Source organism: Coregonus clupeaformis, chromosome 20 (genome assembly GCF_020615455.1).
Source record: "Coregonus clupeaformis isolate EN_2021a chromosome 20, ASM2061545v1, whole genome shotgun sequence".
Classification (NCBI taxonomy): Eukaryota; Metazoa; Chordata; class Actinopteri; order Salmoniformes; family Salmonidae; genus Coregonus; species Coregonus clupeaformis.
In genome coordinates, this window is record NC_059211.1 from 43,902,111 (window position 1) to 43,928,786 (window position 26,676).

Consider the following 26,676-nt stretch of genomic DNA (forward strand, 5'->3'; position numbering starts at 1 on the left):
ATGGCCTCCTGAGTTTGGGGAGGCTCAAAGAGGCACAGGGGCGGCTGGGTGATAAATCACAGACACTGCAGGAGGAGACCACAGGGCCAGCCTTCCTTTAGCATGCATTTTAGCAGGCCTGCCATAGAAAACACTGGGCTGCACACACACACACACACACACACACACACACACACACACACACACACAGTAATTTCATTAGCAGACATCCCATTTCCAGCACCTCAGCCTGTATTTGACATAACATTAGATTTTTAACGAGACAATCCAGGTTTACGGTAATGTGCTGAAGGACATATCAGCTAGTATTCCAAACCAAAGGATTTTCCTAATCACTAATCCTCCTTCTATGCCTTATTGTGACACTGTCAGATCCATGGAACCATCACACACTATAAACAGATAGCCTTGTCTGTCTGTTGGAAAAAACATCTCAGTAGTGAAGGACAAGGTGTTTGTTTTTAGAAGCATAACAATTATTTAGTGGACTGTAATTCAAAACTCCATGCATCACTTCCATCACAAGGATGACCTCTGTGATTACTATATTTCTACAGATTAGAGACATTTATGTAATGTTTACGTACCATGCTCATATGATGCTTCTTCTATTGAGCCAAGATCTGATGGAGAGACATGGCTAATATACCGATATTTAATGCTGTGTAATTTGTTCATATCTACAGTGCATTCGGAAAGTATTCAGACCCCTTCACTTTTTCCACATTTTGTTACGTTACAGCCTTATTCTAAAATGGATTAAATATATATTTTTCTCATCAATCTACACACAATACCCCATAATGACAAAGCGAAAACAGTTTTTTTGACATTTTTGCAAATGTATTACAAATAAAAAACATGAATACCTTATTTACATAAGTATTCAGACCCTTTGCTATGAGACTCGAAATTGAGCTCAGGTGCATCCTGTTTCCATTGATCATCCTTGAGATGTTTCTACAACTTGATAGGAGTCCACCTGTGGTAAATTCAATTGACTGGACATGATTTGGAAAGGCACACACCTGTCTATATAAGGTCCTATAGTTGACAGTGCATGTTAGAACAAAAACCAAGCCATGAGGTCAAAGGAATTGTCCGTAGAGCTCCAAGACAGGATTTTGTTGAGGCAAAGATCTGGGGAAGGGTACCAAAACATTCCTGGAGCATTGAAGATCCCCAAGAACACAGTGGCCTCCATCATTCTTCAATGGAAGACTCTTCCTAGAGCTGGCCGCCCGGCCAAACTGAGCAATCGGAGGAGAAGGGCCTTGGTCAGGGAGGTGACCAAGAACCTGATGGTCACTCTGACAGAGATCCAGAGTTCCTCTGTGGAGATGAGAGAACCTTTCAGAAGGACAATCATCTCTGCAGCACTCCACCAATCAGGCCTTTATAGTAGAGTGGCCAGACAGAAACCACTCCTCAGTAAAAGTCACATGACAGCCTGCTTGGAGTTTGCAAAAAGGCACCTGAAGGACTCTCAGACCATGAGAAACAAGATTCTCTGGTCTGATGAAACCAAGATTGAACTCTTTGGCCTGAATGCCAAGCGTCACATCTGGAGGAAACCTGGCACCATCCCTACGGTGAAGCATGGTGGTGGCAGCATCATGCTGTGGGGATGTTTTTCAGCGGCAGTGACTGTGAGACTAGTCAGGATTGAGGCAAAGATGAACGGAGCAAATTACAGAGAGATCCTTGATAAAAACCTGCTCCAGAGCGCTCAGGACCTCAGACTGGGGCGAAGGTTCACCTTCCAACAGGATGTCCAAAAATGTCCAAAAACCTATTTTTTAGACCATAAAAATAATAACAGAAAGGAAATAGAGAAGTAGCTCTGCATTACATTACATTCATAGTCAACGTGCCCAGCACAAGGTGCACCTGTGCAATGATCATGCTGTTTAATCAGCTTCTTGATATGCCACACCTGTCAGGTGGATGGATTATCTTGGCAAAGGAGAAATGCTCACTAACAGGGATGTAAACAAATATGTGCACAACATTTTTGAGAAATAAGCTTTTTGTGCATATGGAACATTTCTGGGATTTTTTGTTCAGCTCATGAAACATGGGACCAACATGTTGCGTTTATATTTCTGTTCCATGTAGATAAAAACAGCCATTTCAAAGTTTTCATATCGAAATCAGATACTTTCATATCTACTTGTCCTTCCTCAAAAAGGAAGACCGAAGCAGTCACATATTGTGCTCTACAACCTTAAATTCAACTTCATACACTGTTTGCCTGACATCAGATCCAGTTCTCCTTCCTCAAACACCATCCTCTCTTTCTTTCAGACCGACACATAGCAATAGAGCAAGCCAAGACAAACAGGAACTCTGGGATTGTTGCCGTTTTTTCTCTCCATCTCTCCATCTTTTCCCCCTCTCTCTGGATGGTAACTGGTGGTTGGACTCTGAAATGTTTCCACCAAACAGAGAATTCTCTGTCAGGGCTTAAAGGGGATTAAATCTCAAATTATAGACTGCAGTTCATATAGTCTTAGAATCCAGAGTCTTCTAAACAAAATGTGGACATGTGGAGTGGACACAGGCTCCAGGCATAAGCGACATAAGTTTTTAGATACTCAGTCGGGGTCTCAATTTACTGTTGAGAGTTAGAATAGTAGAGCACACAATGTGCAATTTCGAGATTTGGTTGTGCATCAGCAGTTTTCCTCTTCTTATGTCAGTCACTGACAGTCACTCAATTAGCCATGTCAGGTAACAATTTTTTGATTGGTAAATTAGTCTAGCCAGCTATCTAAACTCGTAGTAATCATGGCCAAATACCGACTGGGCACGCAGGGCATGTGCCCAGGGCCCCTGACCTTCAGGGGGCCTACATTGATTTTGTTAGTCACTTTCACTCAAGTCTTGGCAAAATGGGTAGAATTGCAGGAAATTAGCTGTAAAACTGAAACGTTTTTATCTCTGCCTCATGGCAAAATGAGTAGAATTGCATGACATTTTTTCTAAAATTGCTAAACTGCTCTCCGTCCAATGGCAAAATGTGTAGAATTGCAGAAAGCTTTAAAACTGCAACATTTTCTCTACTCCCCATGGCAAAATGTGAATTACAGGAAATTTAAAATAATTTGCCTGCGATGTGAGGGGGAACCCCCAAAAGGCTAGGGATGGCCCTGTGTGGACATGAATTACTGAAAATAACAGGAAATAAGAAACACATTTGTAAAGAACATCTGTATGGAACATTGTGACATTATCAAACAAAAAGAGACTTGCATACTTCTGAGAAAACCAGAGACACATGACTGTCTCTGTGTCTTCAACCTTCGACTTCTCTTACTCATTTGTGTTTTGATGCTTTAACACGACTTTGGTACTTGGGGGGCCTTGATGTAAACAAAGTGTGCCATTATTATAATTTAGATAAGCCATCTACCATTAACGTTACATGTCTCGTCAACTAAATTATAATGTTCTTTAACCACTAATTGAGCAGAGATCATGTTTTCAAACCTATGGAGCGTGGTGGTGTTATGATATGGTCTGTATACACTGTGAGTGGGTGTTGAATCACAGCCTGCATCGTCAGTGTTATCTGCCCCCACTGTCTATCTATCTATAATCACATGCCTGTCAACCAGCCATGCCTAATTTAGACCCTGGAGATACATGATAAACTGAAAACTAACCACTGACACCAGTTCTGACATGCCCAGTTGCCCACAATGGATTTAACACAAACACAATCCTCAGAGGTTTTATATGACCTGGGTGAACTGAAATGGCTGCACTTCTAGAATCATGATAAGCGAGAGAACAGTGACAGTTAGAACAGCAGGCCTTGTGAAGGACCTTTATGGATTCGACACACCACTCACTGACGGAGCAGAAATCCAATTCAGCTGGACAGCGGGCTTTCGCGGCGTGTGCCAGAAATTACTCATGAAATAATATTTGGGCAGCTTCAATATGAAGACTGCAATATCAAAATGTGACAGTCATCGCCAAGCGTTTCCAGTGAGTGAGTGGCCGTTATATTGGAGCCGATGTGATTTTGAATCATGGTCCCGTTCCTCGCCTCAGTAGGTTGTTCTGTGCTCAGCCCTCACTCATAAATCAAGTGGGCGACCTGCTGTGTGTGCTGCTGCTGAGTTTTTAAACTCCCGGCGTGTTATGTGTGTTTTAACCCTCCGTGGTCCTTCCCACACACCCACACCACTAAAACAAACCCTGTGTATACCTCAACAAGCGGTCCAGCCTCCAACACACTCCACTCCACTCACAGTGGTCAGGACCTGAACCTACCGGCTGGCCTGCTGGCTTAGCCCTCTCTACCTCTCCACAGCACTGCATTGAGCTGATGTGTGTCCATCAGGTGTCAGGGTAATGAATGAAGCTGGACTCTGCTACCCACTGGAGCACATTCCTACTAACGGGCTTCCCTGGTGGGGTATTAACCTTCACACCATGCCTGCTGTCTGCTTGCTACCTGGGTCTGGGACTGGCTATGCTTGGGGTGAGGTTGAACATACCCGTGGGATCAGCAACAATTCATCTTCTATGAGGAGGGCAAGAGGCCAGGTGGGAACTAGGGGCTGCCAACATTAGTGTTATTGATGTGCTAGGCTGGAGGCACAAGGGACTGAGCTATAGAGCTGAACTCAGCTCTCTACCAGGTTGAGGAAGGATATAGTGTCCTTACCCAACACACAGTATTATAGTACACAGTCTCAGCTTATACAGTGGCTTGCGAAAGTATTCACCCTCCTTGGCATTTTTCCTATTTTGTTGCCTTACAACCTGGAATTAAAATGGATTTTTTGGGGGGTTTGTATCATTTGATTTACACAACATGCCTACCACTTTGAAGATGCAAAATATTTTTTTGTGTGAAACAAACAAGAAATAAGACAAAAAAACGGAAAACTTGAGCGTGCATAACTATTCACCCCCCCCCCATTCTTCAAGGCAAAACTGCTTCAGCTCCTTCAAGTTGGATGGGTTCAGCTGGATTACAGCAATCTTTAAGTCATACCACAGATTCTCAATTGGATTGAGGTCTGGGCTTTGACTAGGCCATTCCAAGACATTTCAATGTTTCCCCTTAAACCACTCAAGTGTTGCTTTAACAGTATGCTTAGGGTTATTGTCCTTCCGGAAGGTGAACCTCTGTCCCAGTCTCAAATCTCTGGAAGACTGAAACAGGTTTCCCTCAAGAATCTCCCTGTATTTAGCACCATCCATCATTCCTTCAATTCTGACCAGTTTTACAGTCCCTGCCGATGAAAAACATCCCCACAGCATGATGCTGCCACCACCATGCTTCACTGTGGGGATGGTGTTCTCGGGGTGATGAGAGGTGTTGGGTTTGCGCCAGACATAGCGTTTTCCTTGATGGCCAAAAAGCTCAATTTTAGTCTAATCTGACCAGAGTACCTTCTTCCATATGTTTGGGGAGTCTCCCTCATGCCTTTTGGTGAACACCAAACGTATTTGCTTATTTCTTTCTTTAAGCAATGGCTGTTTTCTGGCCACTCTTCCGTAAAGCCCAGCTCTGTGGAGTGTACGGCTTAAAGTGGTCCTATGGACAGATACTCCAATCTCCACTGTGGAGCTTTGCAGCTCCTTCAGGGTTATCTTTGGTCTCTTTGTTGCCTCTCTGATTAATGCCCTCCTTGCCTGGTCCGTGAGTTCTGGTGGGCGGCCCTCTCTTGGCAGGTTTGTTGTGGTGCCATATTCTTTCCATTTTTTAATAATGGATTTAATGGTGCTCCGTGGGATGTTCAAAGTTTGGAATATATTTTTATAACCCAACCCTGATCTGTACTTCTCCACAACTTTTCCCTGACCTGTTTGGAGAGCTCCTTGGTCTTCATGGTGCTTGGTGGTGCCACTTGCTTAGTGGTGTTGCAGACTCTGGGGCCTTTCAGAACAGGTGTATATATACTGAGATCATGTGACACTTAGATTGCACACAGGTGGACTTTATTTAACTAATGATGTAACTTCTGAATGTAATTGGTTGCACCAGATCTTATTTGGGGCTTCATAGCAAAGGGGGTGAATACATATGCACGCACCACTTTTCCCTTATTTATTCTTTATATTCTTTTGAAACAAGTTATTTTTTTCATTTCACTATTTTGTGTATGTCCATTACATGAAATCCAAATAAAAATCCATTTAAATTACAGGTTGTAATGCAACAAAATAGGAAAACCGCCAAGGGGTATGAATACTTTTGCAAGGCACTGTAGTGCATCCAGTGCAGTGCAGGTAGATGAGAGGCATACTGTATACAGTATAAATACACGCACACACACACACGCATACTCTCATATGTGCACAAAAATGCACATGCACACACACACATACACACACGGCCAAAGAGACACAGTCACAACATCCTCCCAGAAGTACAAACATGTGTCCTGGCAGGACAATAAATAAATAAAAAATGAAATTAGAGCGGGGTGCACTTTCTTTTCTTAGGCATACAGTAGATTACAGTATAAACCTTGACACATGTTCGGGATCAGCTGAAGAAGCAGAAGATTACTTCTACTCTTTTCCTGGAAGGCCTCTGTTCTGTACGTGTGTGTATGTAGCAGTTCACTCATAAAGGCCTGGCTGTTTCATGTGTTTCTGCTCTGTTTGGGAGAGGGGGAGCTGAGGCAGCTTCCTGACATGCCCCGCTGACAGCACTTCTGCTCTAAGTCTAGCAGGAGAACAAGTCAAGTGTGAGTGAGGAGAGGCTGTAGAGACGCCCAGAGAGGCGTGCAGTCTGGACAAGGAAGCAGGCTGACTACACACATGAGGAGGGGTGGGGGAGAGCTTCACTAAGCAGACCTTTCCTCCTTTCCTCGACCTTTCATCCCCATAGCAGAACCCTTTTTGGTTCCAGATAGAACTCTTTTGGGTTCCATGTAGAACCCTTTCCACAGAGGGTTCTACATGGAACCCAAAAGGGTTCTACCTGGAACCAAAAAGGGTTCTTCCTTGAACCAAAAAGGGTTCTCCTATGGGGACAGCTGAAGAACCCTTTTGGAACCCTTTTTTCTAGGAGTGTACAGTCCATCAGTCCATCAGTGGTTTTAGTTCTGTCACTCAGTGGATTTACTACCATGACAAATGGACCAGGGTCTTCTGGGTTATGGTAGACCAACACAGAGTCTTTGCCACTCTGAGCGCCTTGCTTTGATCAAGGAATGGAAACCAAGACAACCAAGCAATGACCAGACCGAGACGACAGAGAGAGGAAACTGGAAAAATAAGGGGGAAGACCATAAAAATGATAACAGAAAGGAAACAGAGAAGTAGCTCTGCATTACATTACATTCATAGTCAACATGCCCTTGAAAAGCGACTTTCAAATGAAATTCCCTAGAAACCTCTTAGTCCCTCTCTCTCCCACGGCCTCGCGCTCCGTCCTGGTATTTCTCTAGACCTTATTAATCACTGAGATCTGAGTGTTATCTGTGAAGCCTCCATACTGCGCTATCAGTCAAGGCGTCGGAGTTAAAACGTTTTCACTCTCGCGCCAATATCTGTGTGGGTTGTGAGAGTTGGGGATAGGGTTACAGGCTGGAGGCATGTTGCTCCCTGCGCTGCAGCCCAGGAAGACCCAACGGCGCACAGTGTCGGCCATGTTGGACAGGCAGCACTCGAGGATAGATGTCTTGATAGGATCTGAGGAATACCAGACCTCCTCCAGCATCTTATCATGTAATGACTGACTGACTGAACTACTGAAAGCCTTAACTAGAAGGTGTTCAGCAGCTGACAAAGAAGAGTTAGTTCTGGTCAAGGTAGATCATACAGGTATGATTGATGTAAAATGGATGGGTCAATATTCTGACTTGGGAGTGAACTCAATATACTGAAGATTGAGCATTCCAAACATACACAGACACAAAACCATCCACTCATAAAGTCATATCCTGAATAATGTTATAAGGCACAGCAGCAGAACACAGTACCACCCTAGAGTCGGTGAGTCAGTCAGATGTTCTAGACAAATACTAAATAAACTGTGGATGAACGCAGCATAAACACGGTTAAGGTTTCACCCCTGATGAAAACACGGGCAGCCACACACACAGCTTGCTCTGGCTCCAACAGAAGACAGGCTTTATTTCTCTGGGCAGAGCACTGGACTCATGGCTCCTGTCCCTGGTCTGCTCCCACTACAGACAGAAGGAAAAGGTAGAGCACCAAAATGACACCCTATAACATGGGACGGACAGCTATATCTGAGTATCGTCTGTGAGCCCATTTCTTTGGTTGCGATAATATCCTTATTGGTTGATATGCTTACTGAATTCAACGTTGATCCGTTGTTGCAAAACCTAGAAATGAAAGCTGCTTGTAATTTCATCTTTTTCAAAATAACTAAATTAAATGTTAATCTTCAAAGGAAGGTAATGTCTAGATCTCTTTTCAATACAGTCTAAAGAAGACTGAGTCTAAAGAAAGACGGATCCTAAAAACAGCATGCAGTGGTGTCTGTGGACCAGTAGGACCTGGTATGACATACTGCATGGTGTTTATGTGTTCCTCTATGAGACCTGAAGCCGTGGTTTGGCGCATTGGTTTCACAATCACTCCAACCAGGATAAGCTGTCTGAGGGACTAGAATAGCAAATGTGAAAGGATTGTTGACTGGCAACAATGTCATACAACAATGTCATATTATTTCCATAATATTATGATATCCACAGCATCATTTGTCTGGCTCTGAACTCTACAGTCCTGTCACAATGGCTGCTGTAATCCTACATGATGAGTGGAGATAGAGTGTTATTCTTCTTCTCTGATTCTTTTACAATGCAGATAGATTTACTTTTCAGCAGGAGAAGCTCCAGTCATTCCCGTCTGGAGGGAAAAGGCTAACAGGGGCCTCTGAAAATATATCATACAATGAGTCCCATGGGCTGTGATCAATGGGAAGACACAATGCATCATGGGATCAGAGGATGAGTGAGTGTGCCAGCCAGTCCTTTGATGTGAGTGCTCAATGTGCTTCAGAAGACAAACACAGGGGTCCATATGTGTGTGTGTGTGTGTGTGTGTGTGTGTGTGTGTGTGTGTGTGTGTGTGTGTGTGTGTGTGTGTGTGTGTGTGTGTGTGTGTGTGTGTGTGTGTGTGTGTGTGTGAGAGAGAGAGAGTAACAATTATTAATTTTCCACAATGGAAACTTACATTATTCAAATTTTCCACTCAATCACATATAATTCAAAAGAGAGGAGAAAACACATTCCAAGCAGCAAAACAACCCCTGACTGTCATCCTATCTCTCTATCTCTCTCTCCAATCTCTTCCCTCCTCTCACTCCTCCTGATCTCTGAGAGATAGACATCCACTGCATGTGGGGTGATCTTACAGCAGAAACAGTGGAAAACATACACAACCCCAGAGCATCCTAATGTACAGTAGTCAACCTCCCACTTTCGACTATGTCGTCCAAAACATTGTTGTCCAAACCACTTCTCTCCCCCGTTCCCACTACTCCACAGCCCTTTACCCCTCGCTACCCCAGGACATCCGGAAGGTGAAACCACAATAAAACATTTACCAGGGACTCAGAGTCAATATTATTCCAAGTACACAAAGCAGGAAGATATAGCAGCAGGCTGAACATGGAGAGAGGACGGGGGGGGGCTCCAGAGTAATCACATTGTCAGCCTCTCCTCTGAAGTAAAGAAGCCTAAAGCAATGTTGGGCCATTCTCTAGATAAGTAATCTTCATCCATCATCATCCATACTCACATCCTCTGTGATGTTCTTTCTTTCTTTCTTTATCTATCAATCACTACATTTCAAAATCTGTCTCTGACTATTGTCAGGCTATGTCTCTCTCACCCCTTGTCCTTTGACTGCAGGCTACCGTAAAAACTGTAGGTATCAACGCAATTCCGTATTCCACCACTAGGGGTCCCTCTTCACAAGATGAACGCCATCATACATTTTGACACACTAAAACAGTTACTCTTTTATACAAAAGAGAGGTGCAGACAGAGAGAGAGACTGAGAGCTAATACCTCAGCTTTGTGGCCGTGGTCTTCTGCAGAGCATCAGGCCGGCTGTCATGAAGCCACAAGGACATGTATACACAAGACCCATAGAGTTGTGGGCCAGCAGGCATTAACAGAGGACATTACCAGAGGACATTGTCAGGGCCTTTGTTGGTGCTCTCTTTCTCTTTGTCCGTGTGTGTACGCTCATCATACTCATGCACAACCTTTTCTTATAGAATCATTATTATACTGTAGTAAGTGATCAATGTCAGAAAAATGGACATTGAAAATGCATATCAATAATGACAGGTCCAATCATGGATGTATTGTATAAGTTTCCCCACTACCAAGATAACTCAGGAACGGAATTGAAACAATGTACACATGCACAGAATAAGAGCTCTGTCTCACTTACTGTCCCCCTCGCGCTCTCTCTTCCTCCATCTCTCCCTCTCTCCCTCTCTCCCTCTCTTTCTCCCTCCCTCTATTTCTCCCTCTCTCTATTTCTCCCTCTCTCCCTCCCTCCCTCTGTGCCTGTGTCTTGCTAACACGTCCTCAGACATCCATTTTCAGCAGTGAGCGTTTTCTGTGGTTTGCAAACAGAACATTAACTTTTAAGTATTTTCTTATGCCGTCTGTCTCTGGTCTATATATGCTGTAAATCCTGGCCCTTGTCCAGGAATCTCCTGCATGCAGCCGCTCATAAGCCTTGTCTAACCAGCCAAGAATGTGAACCAGCCTCCTTCAAAGAGAAGCCTTTCACAAGGTGTGGTTAAAGCAGGTAACTGTGTCTGCAGGTGGTCACATTACAACAGAGGAGTCTGCAACTGAAATCACACACACCTGTCTTGCACAAGAACTAACTGCAAGAGGAGTTGCAAGGTCAAATACGTAGATTTGGATTAGATTAGATATGAGTAGGCCAAGTCTAGGAGGGAGGTATTCTTATATATATACAATTTACATGCACTGATGCATGAAAAAAGGTACTTTGAAAATGTTTTCATACCAATACTGTGGGGTAGACATATCCATAAATCAAACCCTTAGTAGACTGATGTGGGATCAGTTCTTAGATGAAACAATCACGAGTCAGTTCAGCAATGTGAATGTAGAGGGAGATAAAAGACACTTAAGCAACAACCCCAGAACAAACAGATAATTTGTTACATGTGTATCCAGAATCCAGTTGGAGAACCGTGAGGACAGTCAGAGTCAAACACAGACCAGGCGTCCAGAGATGAGAGTAGAGTAGTGAGGAGAGAGAGTTAAAACAAGACAGAGGACAAAGAATGGCTTGTCTGGGGCCTTTCTGCCATTGGCCCAGAGGGGAGGCCCGGGTGACACTTGTTTGAGGTGCTCCCATGATAAATGGCCCGCTACTTGATTCTGTCACACTGTCTGCCACTTGGACAATAACATGGGTCATGGCAGAGTTTTGACACTGTGGCCTGAAGAGAGGGAAAACTTTGTCTCTCAACATGGACATTCATCGGAACCATTCAGAATTACACAAGATGACCATATCTAAGAGGGCTATTATAAGATAAATAAATAAAACACTCTTCACAGTTGTCTTTACTGAAATGTTTAATTGTAGGCATTCATCATTCATGATTGGGACACTGGGTCTAAGGGCCCATATTAAAGTATTGTGCAAAAAGTGTCAAACATGCAATGACAGTGATAAATGCGAACCAAATGAAAAAGAAACAGATGACATGTTTAATATAACTAATTAAGATGTTTTGAAGGACTCCTGGCTTGAAAGGCACCAGACTGGCATTGCAACATTGTCTCACCTGCCCTTTCAGTTGTTGGCAATTTGGCATTGCATTATTTTGATTCGTGCAGGGTTTTAAGCACTGGAATTACAGATGACAGTTTGTATAACTCCATCTCCCATATCATCTCTCACTCACATGCAAAGGTGTGCTCTCCCTCTCCTCTCAGAACCTACGCTCCCCTCCTCTTACATTTAGCAGTGGGGGGAAATATTCGAAGCGTTCCACCTCTTCCTCCTCCACTCAACCAGCCAGGCTTCAAACTTCTAGAGTGCACTGCGAAAACTTTCCCCTGCAACTGCTGAATAACCAACTGACACAGGACAGCGCCGAGTGAGAAGAGACAGGGAAAGCAGAACGCGTAGCCCGTTAATAGCTGCCTGGGGTTTGGGAATGGCGGAGTCGGAATGATCCATGCCCTCCTTTCGAATGGCACATGTGAGCCGAACCCTGTCTCCTCCGGGTCTATTTTGTTACATGTTAGGAGGCGAAAGACAGTAAACAGCGAGAAAGAGACAGGGGGAAGATTGAAGTATCTACAACAGCCTGTCGACACCACTCTCTTCTCATCTCGAGATGGTCTGTCCTCCAGGACTTCGATGGTTCCTTCTTACCGTCCTCTTGCACGCTGTCGCACCCGGGGACACCCGCGAGAGACCGAGGCAATGTGACCCACCGAAGTCGGTGAGTTGTGCTGGGTGGTTACAGTTACTTACCTGTTTCAGTAATGTCATGAAGCAATGTCACACATGAAGATGTCCTTGAATGGATAGATAGCCTTTTAGCTAAATATTTTGGGTTAATTGCAAATTATGTGTCTAGCCTACAACTGTCACAGTAGGCTAAAACAAATTATACAATTTAAATAAACGCACTTTGCTTACACAACGTTCCTGAATCAGTTGTCTTATGTGCGACGGGTAGGCCTATAGAAAAATAGTGAGCTATTGTGTAGTTATTGGGTTTTGTATGACAACCAAATTAACAATAACAACAACAACTTTTGAGTTTTATTGTCATGGAAATATTGACATGGTATAATAACTACCTACACGTTTAACAAGAACAATAATTATGTTTATAGCAACTTTATTAGGCTACCGTATTATTATAGTATAATTATCACATGTATTATTATTAATATTATTATTATTATGATTATTATTATTATTATTATTTGGCTATTATTATGCCATCATATATTGTTAGGCTAATCCATTATTGGGGATTATTATATGGGAAAGCCCATGGCCTATAATTGAAACCATTTCCAATCAGCAAAGTTGCTTCCAATGGCACCTCAAAAAATAATGTATCATACTTGACATAGCCTATTCTTGAGTTTCCTCACATAAATCTGGGCCTGAAAAATGGAAACAGCCTCCTGGCAAAATGTGTACATGCGCAATATGGTTCTTGCCCACCAACCCTATGCCTGTTTATATGACAAAAGAAAGTGGGGAACACAAACGGGTGACTTGACTTTACATACATTTATTTGGAAAAGTTGCAAGGACCTTTCAATCAAAACGGATTAAGTTTAAATGAAACACGACCCATTAAAACAGTTATCTGGCATATTTGCAAAGTTTTGGAATGGGCTAGTTTTCACAAAGGGAGTCAGCCCATTCGAATTCAATTAATTGTATTGTTATTTTATCTGGCCAGGGCCGTGTTGCGCTCGCTCCCGTCTGTATGTCTCTCAGTGTGAATTTATCATCAGCACAAGAGAAGAATCAGAAGAAACTTAATTAGAATCATGAGAGAGACAGTGAGTGCCGCACGCGTAGGCTACATGACTGGCTTGGATAGGCTACAAATTCCCAGATAGAAACGCAATAGGCCTACATCATAACTGAAATTACATGACTTCAGCACTAACGTTAATTACAGTTCATTTTAACGGGGCATGATGTAATCTATTAATATAATACAAATGTGTTAAATATACATTATTGAAAATATTGATCAGGGGTGACTTGATAGCATTGCGACAACATAGTCCACAAAATAATGAAAGTGTTGGTATTGTTAACCTGTATCTTATAATGGCATTGTGGTCAGGGTCCAGGGATTAACTGTATATGTTGTTCCCCCTTCATGTGATTTGTAATACGTCAGTACAGAGCTCTCTGTTTTGTGTTAAAAGTAATTACCCAATAAAATTGAACTGTTCGCGTCAGTGCTCCTGAGCGAGTGCTCACTAGAAAACAGCGCGCGAGGAGCTCTCCTCAGGTCTCGGCCAAGTCAAGTATAACGGACTTCATCTATCCTTATTCGATCGTACAGAAGTCTTCCTGTCTCCGTGAAGTTGACGAACAGACTTTGACGATTTCATGATTAACAAATTATATGTATAAAGTCACCAAAATATATAGCCAAAATATAGTCAAAATATAATAGTAAGAGAGGTAGGCGTCATCCATGCATTTCTTTTGTTGTATTTAAGCTATAGTCATGTAAAAAATTATTTCCAAAGAAACGTTTTAAAACGTCTTAATCACAAATTGCAAGTGTGAGATGATGTGCGAACATTCCAGTATAAAACATAGTTCAATGCAATAATTAGGCCTACGGCAGAAAATTATGCAAATGTTATTTATGACAATAACAATCCCTTGCAAAAACAATAATATTTCCAAAGATGTAATGCCTTTTGGCAGGGTTTTGAAATCCTTTAAAAAATCTAATTTAAAATGACAAATGGCAGCATGGCATTGTAATTACAACTGGGGAAGTTTTCATTGAATTAGGGTAGAAATAAACATTTGAATGGGCTCGGCCCCCCAGATAGCATATGAACATATCATAAGACATGAAATAAATGTTTAGAATGACAGGAAATTTGCTTTAAAACTGAAACATTTTCTCTCAGCCTCCTGGCAAAATGTGTAGAATGTCAGGAAATTAGTTCTAAGACAGCAACATTTTCTCTCAGCCTCATGGCAAAATATATAAAATAGCATGAGATTTGCTATAAAAATGGGCCATACGGGTGGACCCGCGAAACTGCGCTAAGAGACTGCTACTAAGCCTACCAAATAAAAAATAAAAAAACATCCTCATTCCTGTCATACCAGCATCTCAATGGTTTGCCTTATGTTTTGCAGAGCTATGATCTATGGATTTTTTTGGAGAGAGGGCAGAAGGACCCTGTAAGAAATAGACACATAAACGTTGCTTTTTCCATTTGATCAGAAGTTTAGTGTTCAGTAAACCAGATACAGTAGCCACGTTTGACAACATTTTCAGCAAAGGCCTATTTGTGTGCATTTTGTTGTTTGTGTAGGCTACCCAATGGCTTTTGCAAAAAAGTATTTCCTCAAGTAAAGGATATCCCAGTTAGGTGGGTTGCAGCAGTTTTATATGGTTCAGTATGTTTATACTGCCGTAGCAACTGTTGAAAAGCTTCCCAGCTTCACAGAGGCATTGGCAGCACAGCTATGCACCTCAACAATACACTGGGGTCTGTTTACAAGGAGAAAGCTTCACTAAAACTCATTGCCTCAGAACAGCAGACAGACAGAGAGCAGCACAGTGGAAGTTAGCTGACAAGGTTTCATTGAGTCCCTTGCCTTTATCTCCAGCTGACATTTCAACAGATTCTATTGCATTGACCTGTATCTCAACCAGATGTACTAAATAGGCTGTTTTAAGTTAAGTTACTGTATTCAAAATGCTGATTGTCATAAACTCTCTCTCGCATCTCCTCCTCCCCATCCTCCCTTTCAACCCCCCTCCACCCCCATAGCAAACCGACATGAACTCGTTCCTCTGGACGGTGAAGCGCCCATCTCCCTATCCCCCCTCCTATCTCTTTGGGACCATCCATGTGCCCTATACCCGTGTGTGGGACTTCATCCCAGACGTCTCCAAACGGGCCTTCCAGACCAGCGCCAACGTGTTCTTCGAGCTAGACCTGACTGACCCCCTGACCATTTCCAAGCTGACCAGCTGCCAGCTGCTGCCCCACGGGGAGAACCTGCAGACCCTGCTGCCCCGGGACCTGTACCGCCGCCTCAAACGCCACCTGGACTATGTCAAGCACATGATGCCCTACTGGATGACGGCGGACCAGCGGGGCCGGGGGCTGTACGCTGACTACCTCTTCAACGCCATCGCAGGGAACTGGGAGAGGAAGAGGCCTGTGTGGGTGATGCTGATGGTTAACTCTCTGACGGAGTCAGATGTGAGGTCGCGTGGGACTCCTGTACTGGACCTGTTCCTGGCCCAGGAGGCTGACCGCATGGGAAAGAGGACGGGAGCGGTGGAGCGGGTGGAGGAGCAGTGTCACCCCCTCAACGGACTTAACTTCTCCCAGGTAAGAGAGGGGGCTGTGGAGGGGGTGGGGGTTGGACATGATCATTGGAGTTGGGGGATATGTGATTGTTGGATGCATTTTGTTGGCTGCTGGGGGCAGGGGGTCTGGAGATTTAATAGAAAGGATGTCTTGGGAGGAGATGGTGGAGATGGTGGAGAATGTAGAAGATGACAATGGGAGGAGAAAAAGATGATTCGAAACAGTATGTTTCAAAGCTGTGTAGATGGTTTTAAAGTTATTAATGTGCCTGAGCCTTACAAAACAAACAGGCATGAGAGCTGAATCAGCTGACGAGTTGTCAGGTTGACAGATGTAAGTGTAACATGAATTAGTGAAGGTGTGAGGTGAAAGAGCGTGTGGGACGGGTAGCTCTCTTTTCACTGGGCTGACTGCCTGTCTTGGTGCTATGATACTACCACTGCTAGTATCTTGCTCTGTAACTTAACACTTAAAGATGGACAGAATAACCAAATTACTTGATGACATAAACATGGGGAGTATCCGTGTTTTATATCTCCTTAGAAGGGCTATAGAGGAAGGGTAACATGGAGGTCTAAATTAAGGATGGCCCAGGAATGGTAGGGGGAGGTCAACTCAAGTCAATTTTTCCTAACTCTGGGAGGTCCAAGCATGTCTTTGATGTGCTAGGACTGGGAGGATATTCCCCTGTAATTTATACTCATACGTGTGCTCTCTGGTTCTCAGACACGCACGCACACACACACACACACACACACACACACACACACACACACACACACACACACACACACACACACACACACACACACACACACACACACACACACACACACACACACACACACACACACACACACACACACACACACACACACACACACACACACAGTCTTGCGCAGCTGACCTTCTGGGGACATACAATTCAGTCCCATTCAAAATCCTATTTTCCCTAACCCCTAACCCTAAACCTAACCCTAACCCTAACCATAACCCATACCCTTACCCTAACCCTAACCCTAACCCTAACCCTAACCCTAACCTTAACCCTAACCTTAACCCCAAAACCTAACCTTAACCCTTATCCTAAACCTAACCATAGCTCCTAACCCTAACCCTAAAACTAACCCTATCTCCTAACCCTAACCCTAAACCTAATACTAACCCTAACACTAATTCTAACCTTAACCCTAAACCCCCTATAAATAGCATTTGACCTTGTGGGGACCAACAAAATGTCCCCAGTTGGTCAAATGTTTCTTGGTTTACTATTCTTGTGGGGACTTCTGGTCCCCACAAGTATAGTTAAACACACACACACACACACACACACACACACACACACACACACACACACACACACACACACACACAGTGCAACAGAAGCTTGGCGTGCCTAGGCCTCCATGTGACAGGCTGCGGGGCTCCTGCGCTAATTTGAGAGGCACTAGGCCCACACAGCCTCTCCTCTTTCATCAGCACCTCCTAACTATGCTGTCAAAGAGCACACATAAACACGCACGCACGCACGCGCACACACACACACACACACGTGTGGGAACCTGGAACACAACTGACCTACAACGGAGCAATGTTGCAAGGCCAAGGCATGAACTGCATTTCAGTGTAGTAGTATACAGGATACAGTGATAATATAAGGGCTAATTTCTAATTACCACAGCCTGGAGCTAATACTCTATCGTTAAAGCTCTTGGTGTAATGCCTGTTATTTCCAATGAGAACATGAGTAAATCACCAATACAAAATGTTGGACGACTGCCTGCCTTTCTATTGTTCCAGGGAAGGGAACTTTTTATAAGGCAGGTGTATTGTTGGATACCATTTGTGTTGTTGAAGGTTATTTTTATAAAATCATAATGAATAACTCGAATAAACTCTGTAGCATAATGAACTTTTGGACTTTTGAGCTAGCAACTTACCCCCCATGTCAAATTGTATGAAAAGAGTTCAAAACCTGAAATGAAAGTGACATGGAAACGATTATAGTCAATTATAATTTGAGATGTAATTTGAACACTATGGTTGATTGGATCTCTCTCTATGGTTGATTGGAACAAAGATGAGGTCAGGCTGACAGATGGACTGAAAAAAACGAGAGAGGAAAAGCGCGCGCGCGAGAGAGAGTGATGGTGAGGGAGTGATTGTGAGTGAGTGATGGTGATTAAGTGATGGTGTGGGAGGGAGAGCAGGGAAAGACTGATGTGCATCATGTCAGTGCGAACCCTAATCTGAAACATGAGCTCTACTTCTTCTGTGGTGGCTAGATCTGACTTGGGAACAGCTCCAAACCGTACCGTCCCACATATAATTTGTTCCCAATAAACGTAGCTGCTTACAATATCCTGTAACTTGCCACTCCCGCCTCACCAAGAGGGTCTCTGATGGTGATTCTTCATCTGCCATAAGTCTTTTCATAGGCACCTGGCCCCTGCACAGCCAGTGACCTGGAACTGTGTGCCCTCCCCTCCCCTCGGTTTCTCAGCATGGGGACAGGGTGGTGGCGTCACTGGGTCAACCATCGCCCTGGGTCTCCTGTCCTCACAGGAAGTGATCTGTCCAGATGAGAGGTATAACTGATGAACAGTTTCCCCCACAGTGAGAAGTGCACCCTGTGGTAGAGGCCTTCACGGGTCCAAAAAGTTGGACCCGTTCCCGAAATGGACATGGTGCTTTCCCATCCGCACCCAATATGCATAAATAATTTTTTTAAATATAGAGACCTGTTCCGAACTGACCCGAGAACAACTAGACCCATTTCGTATAGACCTGGTTGGATCCAGACATCGTCCGATCCGACTGAGGGAAGCAGCAGAAAAGTCAATTTCTAAACTACTTTATTAACCGGAGCTGATAAAGTGTGAGGGAGAGGAGGTAGAGAGAGGTGACACTCTAGCAGGGGCCGTGCTGTGTGTAGGCTACTGTAAGTGTGAGCGAGTGACATGTGGAACAGGGAGGAGGGAGAGACGAGAGACCGCAACCAACCAAGCCGACTCGCACTATAGTATAATAACAGCTGCCATAGCTAGATTATTTATCTTCCAATATGTTTAGGTAGTACATGTCTTGACTGCATCAAACCGGGAGAAGCTAGTTAAGCTAGCTAGCTAGGCTAATTGAGGCTGCATGCGCTTTCTCGTCCTACACAGTAACAAACAACAACAACTCCATTCAGAATATAAAGTAGCAGCCTACCTGTTGGCTCTTGGTCATTGTAGCCTATCCTTCTCCTTTAACTTTTAATTCCATCATTTTATTCCATCTCCCATTGATTAGATATCTCCTAACTTTTGCCCCTCATGGAGGCTCTATGACTGTAGACTATTGCCGCTTTGATGACTTATGATTGGCCAACAAGCTACACTCGCCACTCTTGTGAAAAGTAAAGAGCAGCAGCATAAATTATAACATTTCTCCCTCTCTCTGTCTACTGCAGCGGTCATGTTCGGATCTATACTGAACAAAAATATAAACGCAACATGTAAAATCCCAGAAAAATTCCACACACACAAAAAGCTTATTTCTCTAACATATTGTGCACAAATTTGTTTACATCTCTGTTAGTGAGCATTTCTCCTTTGCCAAGATAATCCATCCACCTGACAGGTGTGGCATATCAAGAAGCTGATTAAACAGCATGATCATTACACAGGTGCAACTTGTGCTGGGGACAATAAAAGGCCACTCTAAAATGTGCAGTTTTGTCACACAACACAGTGCCATAGATGTCTCAAGTTTTGAGGGAGCATGCAATTGGCATACTGACTGCAAGAATGTCCACCAGCGCTGTTGCCAGATAATTTAATGTTCATTTCTCTACCATAAGCCACCTCCAATGTTGTTTTAGAATATTTGGCAGTATGTCCAACCGGCCTTACAACCGCAGACCACGTGTAACAACGCCAGCCCAGGACCTCTACATCCGGCTTCTTCATCTGCGGGATTGTCTGAGACCAGCCACCCGGACAACAGATGAAACTGTGGGTTTGCACAACGAAGAATTTCTGCACAAACTGCCAGAAACCTACTCAGGGAAGCTAATCTGCGTGCTTGTCATCCTCACCAGGGTCTTGACCTGACTGCAGTTCGGCGTCGTAACCGACTTCCGTGGGCAAACGCTCACCTTCGATGGCCACTGGCATGCTGGAGAAGTATGCTCTTCACAGATACAGTTGAAGTCGTAAGTTTACATACACTTAGGTTCGAGTCATTAAAACTCTTTTTTCAACCACTCCACAAATTTCTTGTTCAAAAACTATAGTTTTGGTAAGTCGGTTAGGACATCTACTTTGTGCATGACACAAGTAATTTATCCAGCAATTGTTTACAGACAGATTATTTCACTTATAATTCACTGTATCACAATTCCAGTGGGTCAGAAGTTTACATACACTAAGTTGACTGTGCCTTTAAACAGCTTGGAAAATTCCAGAAAATGATTTCATGGCTTTAGAAGCTTCTGATAGGCTAATTGACATCATTTGAGTCAATTGGAGGTGTACCTGTGGATGTATTTCAAGGCCTACCTTCAAACTCAGTGCCTCTTTGCTTGACATCATGGGAAAATCAAAGGAAATCAGCCAAGACCTCAGAAAAAGAATGGTAGACCTCCACAAGTCTGGTTCATCCTTGGGAGCAATTTCCAAATGCCTGAAGGTACCACGTTCATCTGTACAAACAATAGTACGCAAGTATAAACACCATGGGACCACGCAGCCGTCATACCGCTCAGGAAGGAGACACATTCTGTCTCCTAGAGATGAACGTACTTTGGTACGAAAAGTGAAAATCAATCCTAGAACAACAGCAAAGGACCTTGTGAAGATGCTGGAAGAAACAGGTACAAAAGTATCTATATCCACAGTAAAACGAGTCCTATATCGACATAACCTGAAAGGCCGCTCAGCAAGGAAGAAGCCAAAACCGCCATAAAAATGCCAGACTACGGTTTGCAACTGCACATGGGGACAAAGATCGTACTTTTTGGAGAAATGTCCTCTGGTCTGATGAAACAAAAATAGAACTGTTTGGCCATAATGACCATCGTTATGTTTGGAGGGAAAAGAGGGGGAGCTTGCAAGCCGAAGAACACCATCCCAACCATGAAGCACGGGGGTGGCAGCATCATGCTGTGGGGGTGCTTTGCTGCAGGAGGGACTGGTGCACTTCTCAAAATAGATGGCATCATGAGGAAGGGAAATTATGTGGATATATTGACGCAACAGCTCAAGACATCAGTCAGGAAGTTAAAGCTTGGTCGCAAATGGGTCTTCCAAATGGACAATGACCCCAAGCATACTTCCAAAGTTGTGGCAAAATGGCTTAAGGACAACAAAGTCAAGGTATTGGAGTGGCCATCACAAAGCCCTGACCTCAATCCTATAGAAAATGTGTGGGCAGAACTGAAAAAGCGTGTGCGAGCAAGGAGGCCTACAAACCTGACTCAGTTACACCAGCTCTGTCAGGAGGAATGGGCCAAAATTCACCCAACTTATTGTGGGAAGCTTGTGGAAGGCTACCCGAAACATTTGACCCAAGTTAAACAATTTAAAGGCAATGCTACCAAATACTAATTGAGTGTATGTAAACTTCTGACCCACTGGGAATGTGATGAAATAAATAAAAGCTGAAATAAATCATTCTCTCTATTATTATTCTGACATTTCACATTCTTAAAATAAAGTGGTGAGCCTAACTGACCTAAGACAGGGAATTTTTACTAGGATTAAATGTCAGGAATTGTGAAAAACTGAGTTTAAATGTATTTGGCTAAGGTGTATGTAAACTTCCGACTTCAACTGTAAATCCCGGTTTCAACAGACAGCGTGTATGGCATCGTGTGGGCAAGCGGTTTGCTGATGTCAGTGTTGTGAACAAAGTGTCCCATGGTGTTGGTGGGGTTATGGTATGGGAAGGCAAAAGCTACGATAATGAACACAATTGCATTTTATCGATGGCAATTTTAATGCACAGAGATACCGTGACGAGATCCTGAGGCCCATTGTTGTGCCATTCATCCGCATGATAATGCACAGCCCCATGTCGCAAGGATCTGTACACAATTCCTGGAAGCTGAACATTTCCCAGTCTTCCATGGCCTGCATACTCACCATGTTTGGGATGCTCTGGATCGATGACAGCCATTGAAGAGGAGTGGGACAACATTCCACAGGCCACAATCAACAGCCTGATCAACTCTATGCGAAGGAGATGTGTCGCGCTGCATGAGGCAAATGGTGGTCACACCAGATACTGACTGGTTTTCTGATCCATACCCCTACTTTTTTTTTAAAGGTATCAGTGACCAACAGATGCATATCTGTATTCCCAGTCATGTGAAAACCATAGATTAGGGCCTAATGAATTTATTAAAAATCTTTGAAATTGTTGCATGTTGCGTTTATATTTTTGTTCAGTGTATATGGTCCTTCCGGACAAGTCAGACAAAATTACATCCACCCGAGATCTGTGACAATCATATCAGATCCGACCCAGACCCGTGACATTATTTAGAATTCTGGATCAGGACCCGCTCGGGTACCGGATCTGGTCTCGGGTTTTTCGGGTATAGGTGGATCCGTGAAGACCTCTACCCTATGGGAGAGCAGTGGAGGTGGTGGTAGGGGTGGTGGTGGTAGGGGGGCCAGTGTGGAGGCTGGGATGCTGGGCCCTGAGAGGTTGGCACTGGGCCCTACAGATGGAGCTCTGGCGCTCTTACAGACCTGATAGCACTTTGGTTTCTCTGTGCAGCTGCAGTGAGGCAGCAGTGAGGCTGTGGAAACAAAGGCTTGGGGAGAGCATGTTACATCTCCAGAGCTGTGGAGGGCGATGCAGGCCGACAGATGGGCGGGCCAGCCAGCACCAAACACTCTTCGAAGGCACGCTATCCACAGCGAGGGGGAACCTGCAGGAAGCCAGGCCGTCTAGAGGGGTGCAAGCTGGTCACCGTCCAGCAGACGCTTTGTGAAAGAGTCAACAACAACCACAGCCTCCTCTCTCCCACTCCTTCATCTCAGTGCACTACATCTATATCTACATCTAGATCAGAGCCTCTGCTGCCTGCGTCTCTCATTCTCTGGCCGGGTGTATAAATACCCCTATTTATTTACTCTGGGTCATTTTGCAGCTGAAGCACAGCCCCTGTCGGCGGGATATGACATCACAGCTGTGGCGCCCGTCTCTGTGCGGGGATCAGAGGTGGCGGCGGTGCTGGCGGAGCAGTGGGCCGTGAGGAGACTCTGTGAGTTCTGGGTTAGGAGCTGAATGTTTCTGGGGCCCCAGAACAGAACAGGCTGAGTTACTGGTGTTACAGACTGGCTCGTAAGCCCGTAACAAAGAGGGAAACAACGCGGAGATAAAGAAATAACAAAAATATATTAGTGAGTGGATGGGTGCATAGATGGTGATAATGATGGCTGTTGAGAGGTGCCAAAACAAATGAACACAAAGAAGCCCCAAAAATGCCACACCCAAAAACAACAGTGTGTCTGCGTGGAGAGAGTCTCCTCGATGTATGGGGGAAAGGTGTATTTATCCCCGGGACACACCCGAGCCCAGGTGTGTCCCATTTCACTGACGACCCTCCCGGCTCCGCCCACCGACATCCTATTAAGGAAAACAAGAGCAAAGAGAAATAATTTGTCAGACAGAGTGGGAGGGTCGTCACACTGGGCTATTTACCAGGCAGGTCACCCGTGATACAAGTCAGTGTTCGACTTCCATCCAAGTCTGAGGACGTCGGGAGATGACGTGGAAACTGGCCACTAGGGGCAACAGTAAGCGCTGTCGGTTTTAAAAGGGCATTCCGGACAGGGATGGCGGATGGGTGTAAGCATCTACCTGTGATTCGAAAGGTTGCATGTTCGAAACCAGTGATAGAAAGTTGTTTTTGATATTTTTGTTTTAAGCCTATCCCAAACTTTAACCCTTACCCTAACTATTCAGAGTTATTGCCTAACTTTAAGAATAGGGAGTTAATGCATTAGCTTAACCTTAAACACTTCGAAATTTGACGTTTGAGAAACATGAATGAACGCCTAATTCTGACGTGAGACAGTGAGAGCTTGTTGCGATGTTCACTGTGACCTGGAGAGGGAGTCTCCTCAGCTTTAACATGTTCACCTTAGCAAGGACAGATCTGGTTTCTCCTCAGCAGGAGCTTGGGGTGCCCTGTGGTGCACTGTGATAGAGATGTCCATTTCAATCAGCCCTGCCCTGCCCCTGACACAGCTCAGTTGTCCCTATCTGCTCTAGTAAAGACGTTAGGCTGAGACTTTCTGCTGTGCTGACATGGCATACAAAATGGGCCTCTCACATACTGTGGTTAGGTTGGTGAAAATATCCAGGGGTTATTGCCTTCCTATGCATACACAGTGTTAAACTGAAGATGATACTCTGAGTCTGAGATGATACGCTGAGTCTGAGATGATACTCTGAGTCTGAGATGATACGCTGAGTGACCAGAGAAATAAAGATCTCCCTTGTCTCGACAGGGTCACGGAGAGCACTAACGAAGACAAGCTGTTTTCAAAACACACATCTCCCGGGTGTCATATCAAATCATGACAGAACACTTCTCAGTGTGTTTATTAGATGGCTCTCGTATAAAGAATGCATATTTAAAGGGAGGAATTAGGTAACATCTGACCTGGTCCATAGTCAAATATTTACATTCCATGGCTGATGTGTTAGGATGGGTCTGGAGCACTCCTCTGGCCGCAGGGCCTGGAGACAAGTGATGGAAAACACAGTTGTCTCCTCTGCTCCCTAACCTGGCTCCTTTTGGCTCCATGCTCCCTCCCTCTCTCTTTCGCTCTCCATGTCTTGGGGCTCTCGCTGTCCCACTGCTCAACTGTACACACCTACATCTGAACACACAGAACAGAAGAGTAGGAGAGTATAGTTCAAACACCAGGCCTCTCCTACTATGTATCCGCTATGGTTGGTACTACGACTCTGCAACTACGTTGATACTATGTTGTTACAATGTTGGAAAGAACCCCCAATGGAAACACTGGTAGACGTGCAACATCCATCCTCTTTACGAGTGACGTTAGAGGATGATGTCAAGCCTTGTATGACTCCTAGTACAAATATGTAGAACACTGCCTGGCAACACGTATCAGACAGGATATCTCCTGGCCCCGTTGGCAGGCGGAGGGCCAACCACCGCTCTAATTACTTAATTGGCTTCTTAATGACTAAATTGCCCTTCTGCTACCCAGAACCACTTAGACTATTATACACTGGCCAGAACAGAGGCTGACGGTGGAACTCAGTGAGGAGGAGAGGCCAGATGTGGATGTAGCGTGAGTGGTGGGAGTGACGACCGTAGCTACAGGACATAAAAAAGATGGGGTGAATACGGGTCATATACTGTAGGTTCAGTAAGACACAAGTTGGTCAGTTTCTTGCCGGTCAAGGATAAGACTTAGTATCTCTATTCTATTCCATTCTATGGTTACTCCATAGAGCCATATCCCTGTCGTCTTGAGAAACACCATATCCCTGTCGTCCCTACATTGTCATTGAGCAAATTGCTGCTGAGGTAGCCACTATAGCGAGACAGAGTAGGATAGATAGAGTGCTATCCCATACCATTGGGTTCCCAGTGCCAAAATCATCCCGTTTTTCTATCCCACATTCCTGTTTCAAACGGAACAGTGGTTCCTACCTTTGTTTTAATGGCCTTGCGTCACGCTATGGATCATCCTCCTCCTATGCCTGCTCTTTCTCTCATAGCTGACACTGTCTCTCTTTCCATGCAGTGAAATACACACGTGTACACACACAGACAATGAGAACATGGGTAACGAACGCCAAGCAGATCAGTCTAGGGGCAACAAAACAATGGAAACAAAACAGTGGATTTGGAGGTGGTCTCGCTGTGCCTCTGGGCAGGGGCATGTTTTTTCCAGGCAGGGTGGGTTGGATTGGGTTGTCTGAGGTAGCGGCTGATTGATCGCAGACAGGAATGTGACTCCTGAGCAACCACAGTTTCCCTGCCTGGAACCCTGTTGTCTGTCAGAGCGTGATAACCATCTTAGATCCAAATCACATATATTACAACCACCTCAATTAACATTGCTGCTCCATGACTTGGTGTTGGTGTGTTGTTGTCTGTGCACAAATGCTCACAGTCACAGATCACTACCCTTGAGAAATGAAGTGTTTGTGTGTGTGTGTGTGTGCGAGCGTGTGTGTGTGTGTGTGTGTGTCACCCTCATAGGCAGGCTTGTCAGGGCTTAGGGGAGCATAAGTGGAGGCCTCTCACTGAACCCTGCTTTAATATGACCCATGCGTTTCCTCTGCCTTCTGTGCCCTGTCCCCAGTTATAAACACCTCAGTAGAGCACTTCAGCTCCGCTCAGCCCCACCTCAACCCTGTCTCAACCCTGTCTCACCCCACCTCACCCCCGTCTCACCCCCACCTCACCCCACCTCACCCCCATCTCAACCCCGTCCCACCTCCGTCCCACTCCTACCTCACCCCACCTCACCCCCGTCTCACCCCCACCTCACCCCACCTCACCGCCTTCCCCTTCAACACTCTCAAAGCGTCTGATGCCTGACTCTGCACC

General features: G+C 44.6%; 1 protein-coding gene across 3 annotated transcripts in view; it reads left to right on the forward strand.

Annotated features, from left to right (window-relative positions):
- Nucleotides 1–11,991: 11,991 nt before the first annotated feature.
- Nucleotides 11,992–26,676, forward strand: part of trabd2b (TraB domain containing 2B) — a 75,064-nt gene continuing 60,379 nt past the window's right edge. For all 3 annotated transcript variants that reach the window (XM_041839431.1, XM_041839432.1, XM_041839433.1), the window contains exons 1-2: nucleotides 11,992–12,463; nucleotides 15,531–16,100. In XM_041839431.1, the coding sequence (XP_041695365.1) occupies nucleotides 12,356–12,463; nucleotides 15,531–16,100 (678 nt within the window). In that variant the 5' untranslated portion in view covers nucleotides 11,992–12,355. The remainder of the gene's footprint in view (nucleotides 12,464–15,530; nucleotides 16,101–26,676) is intronic.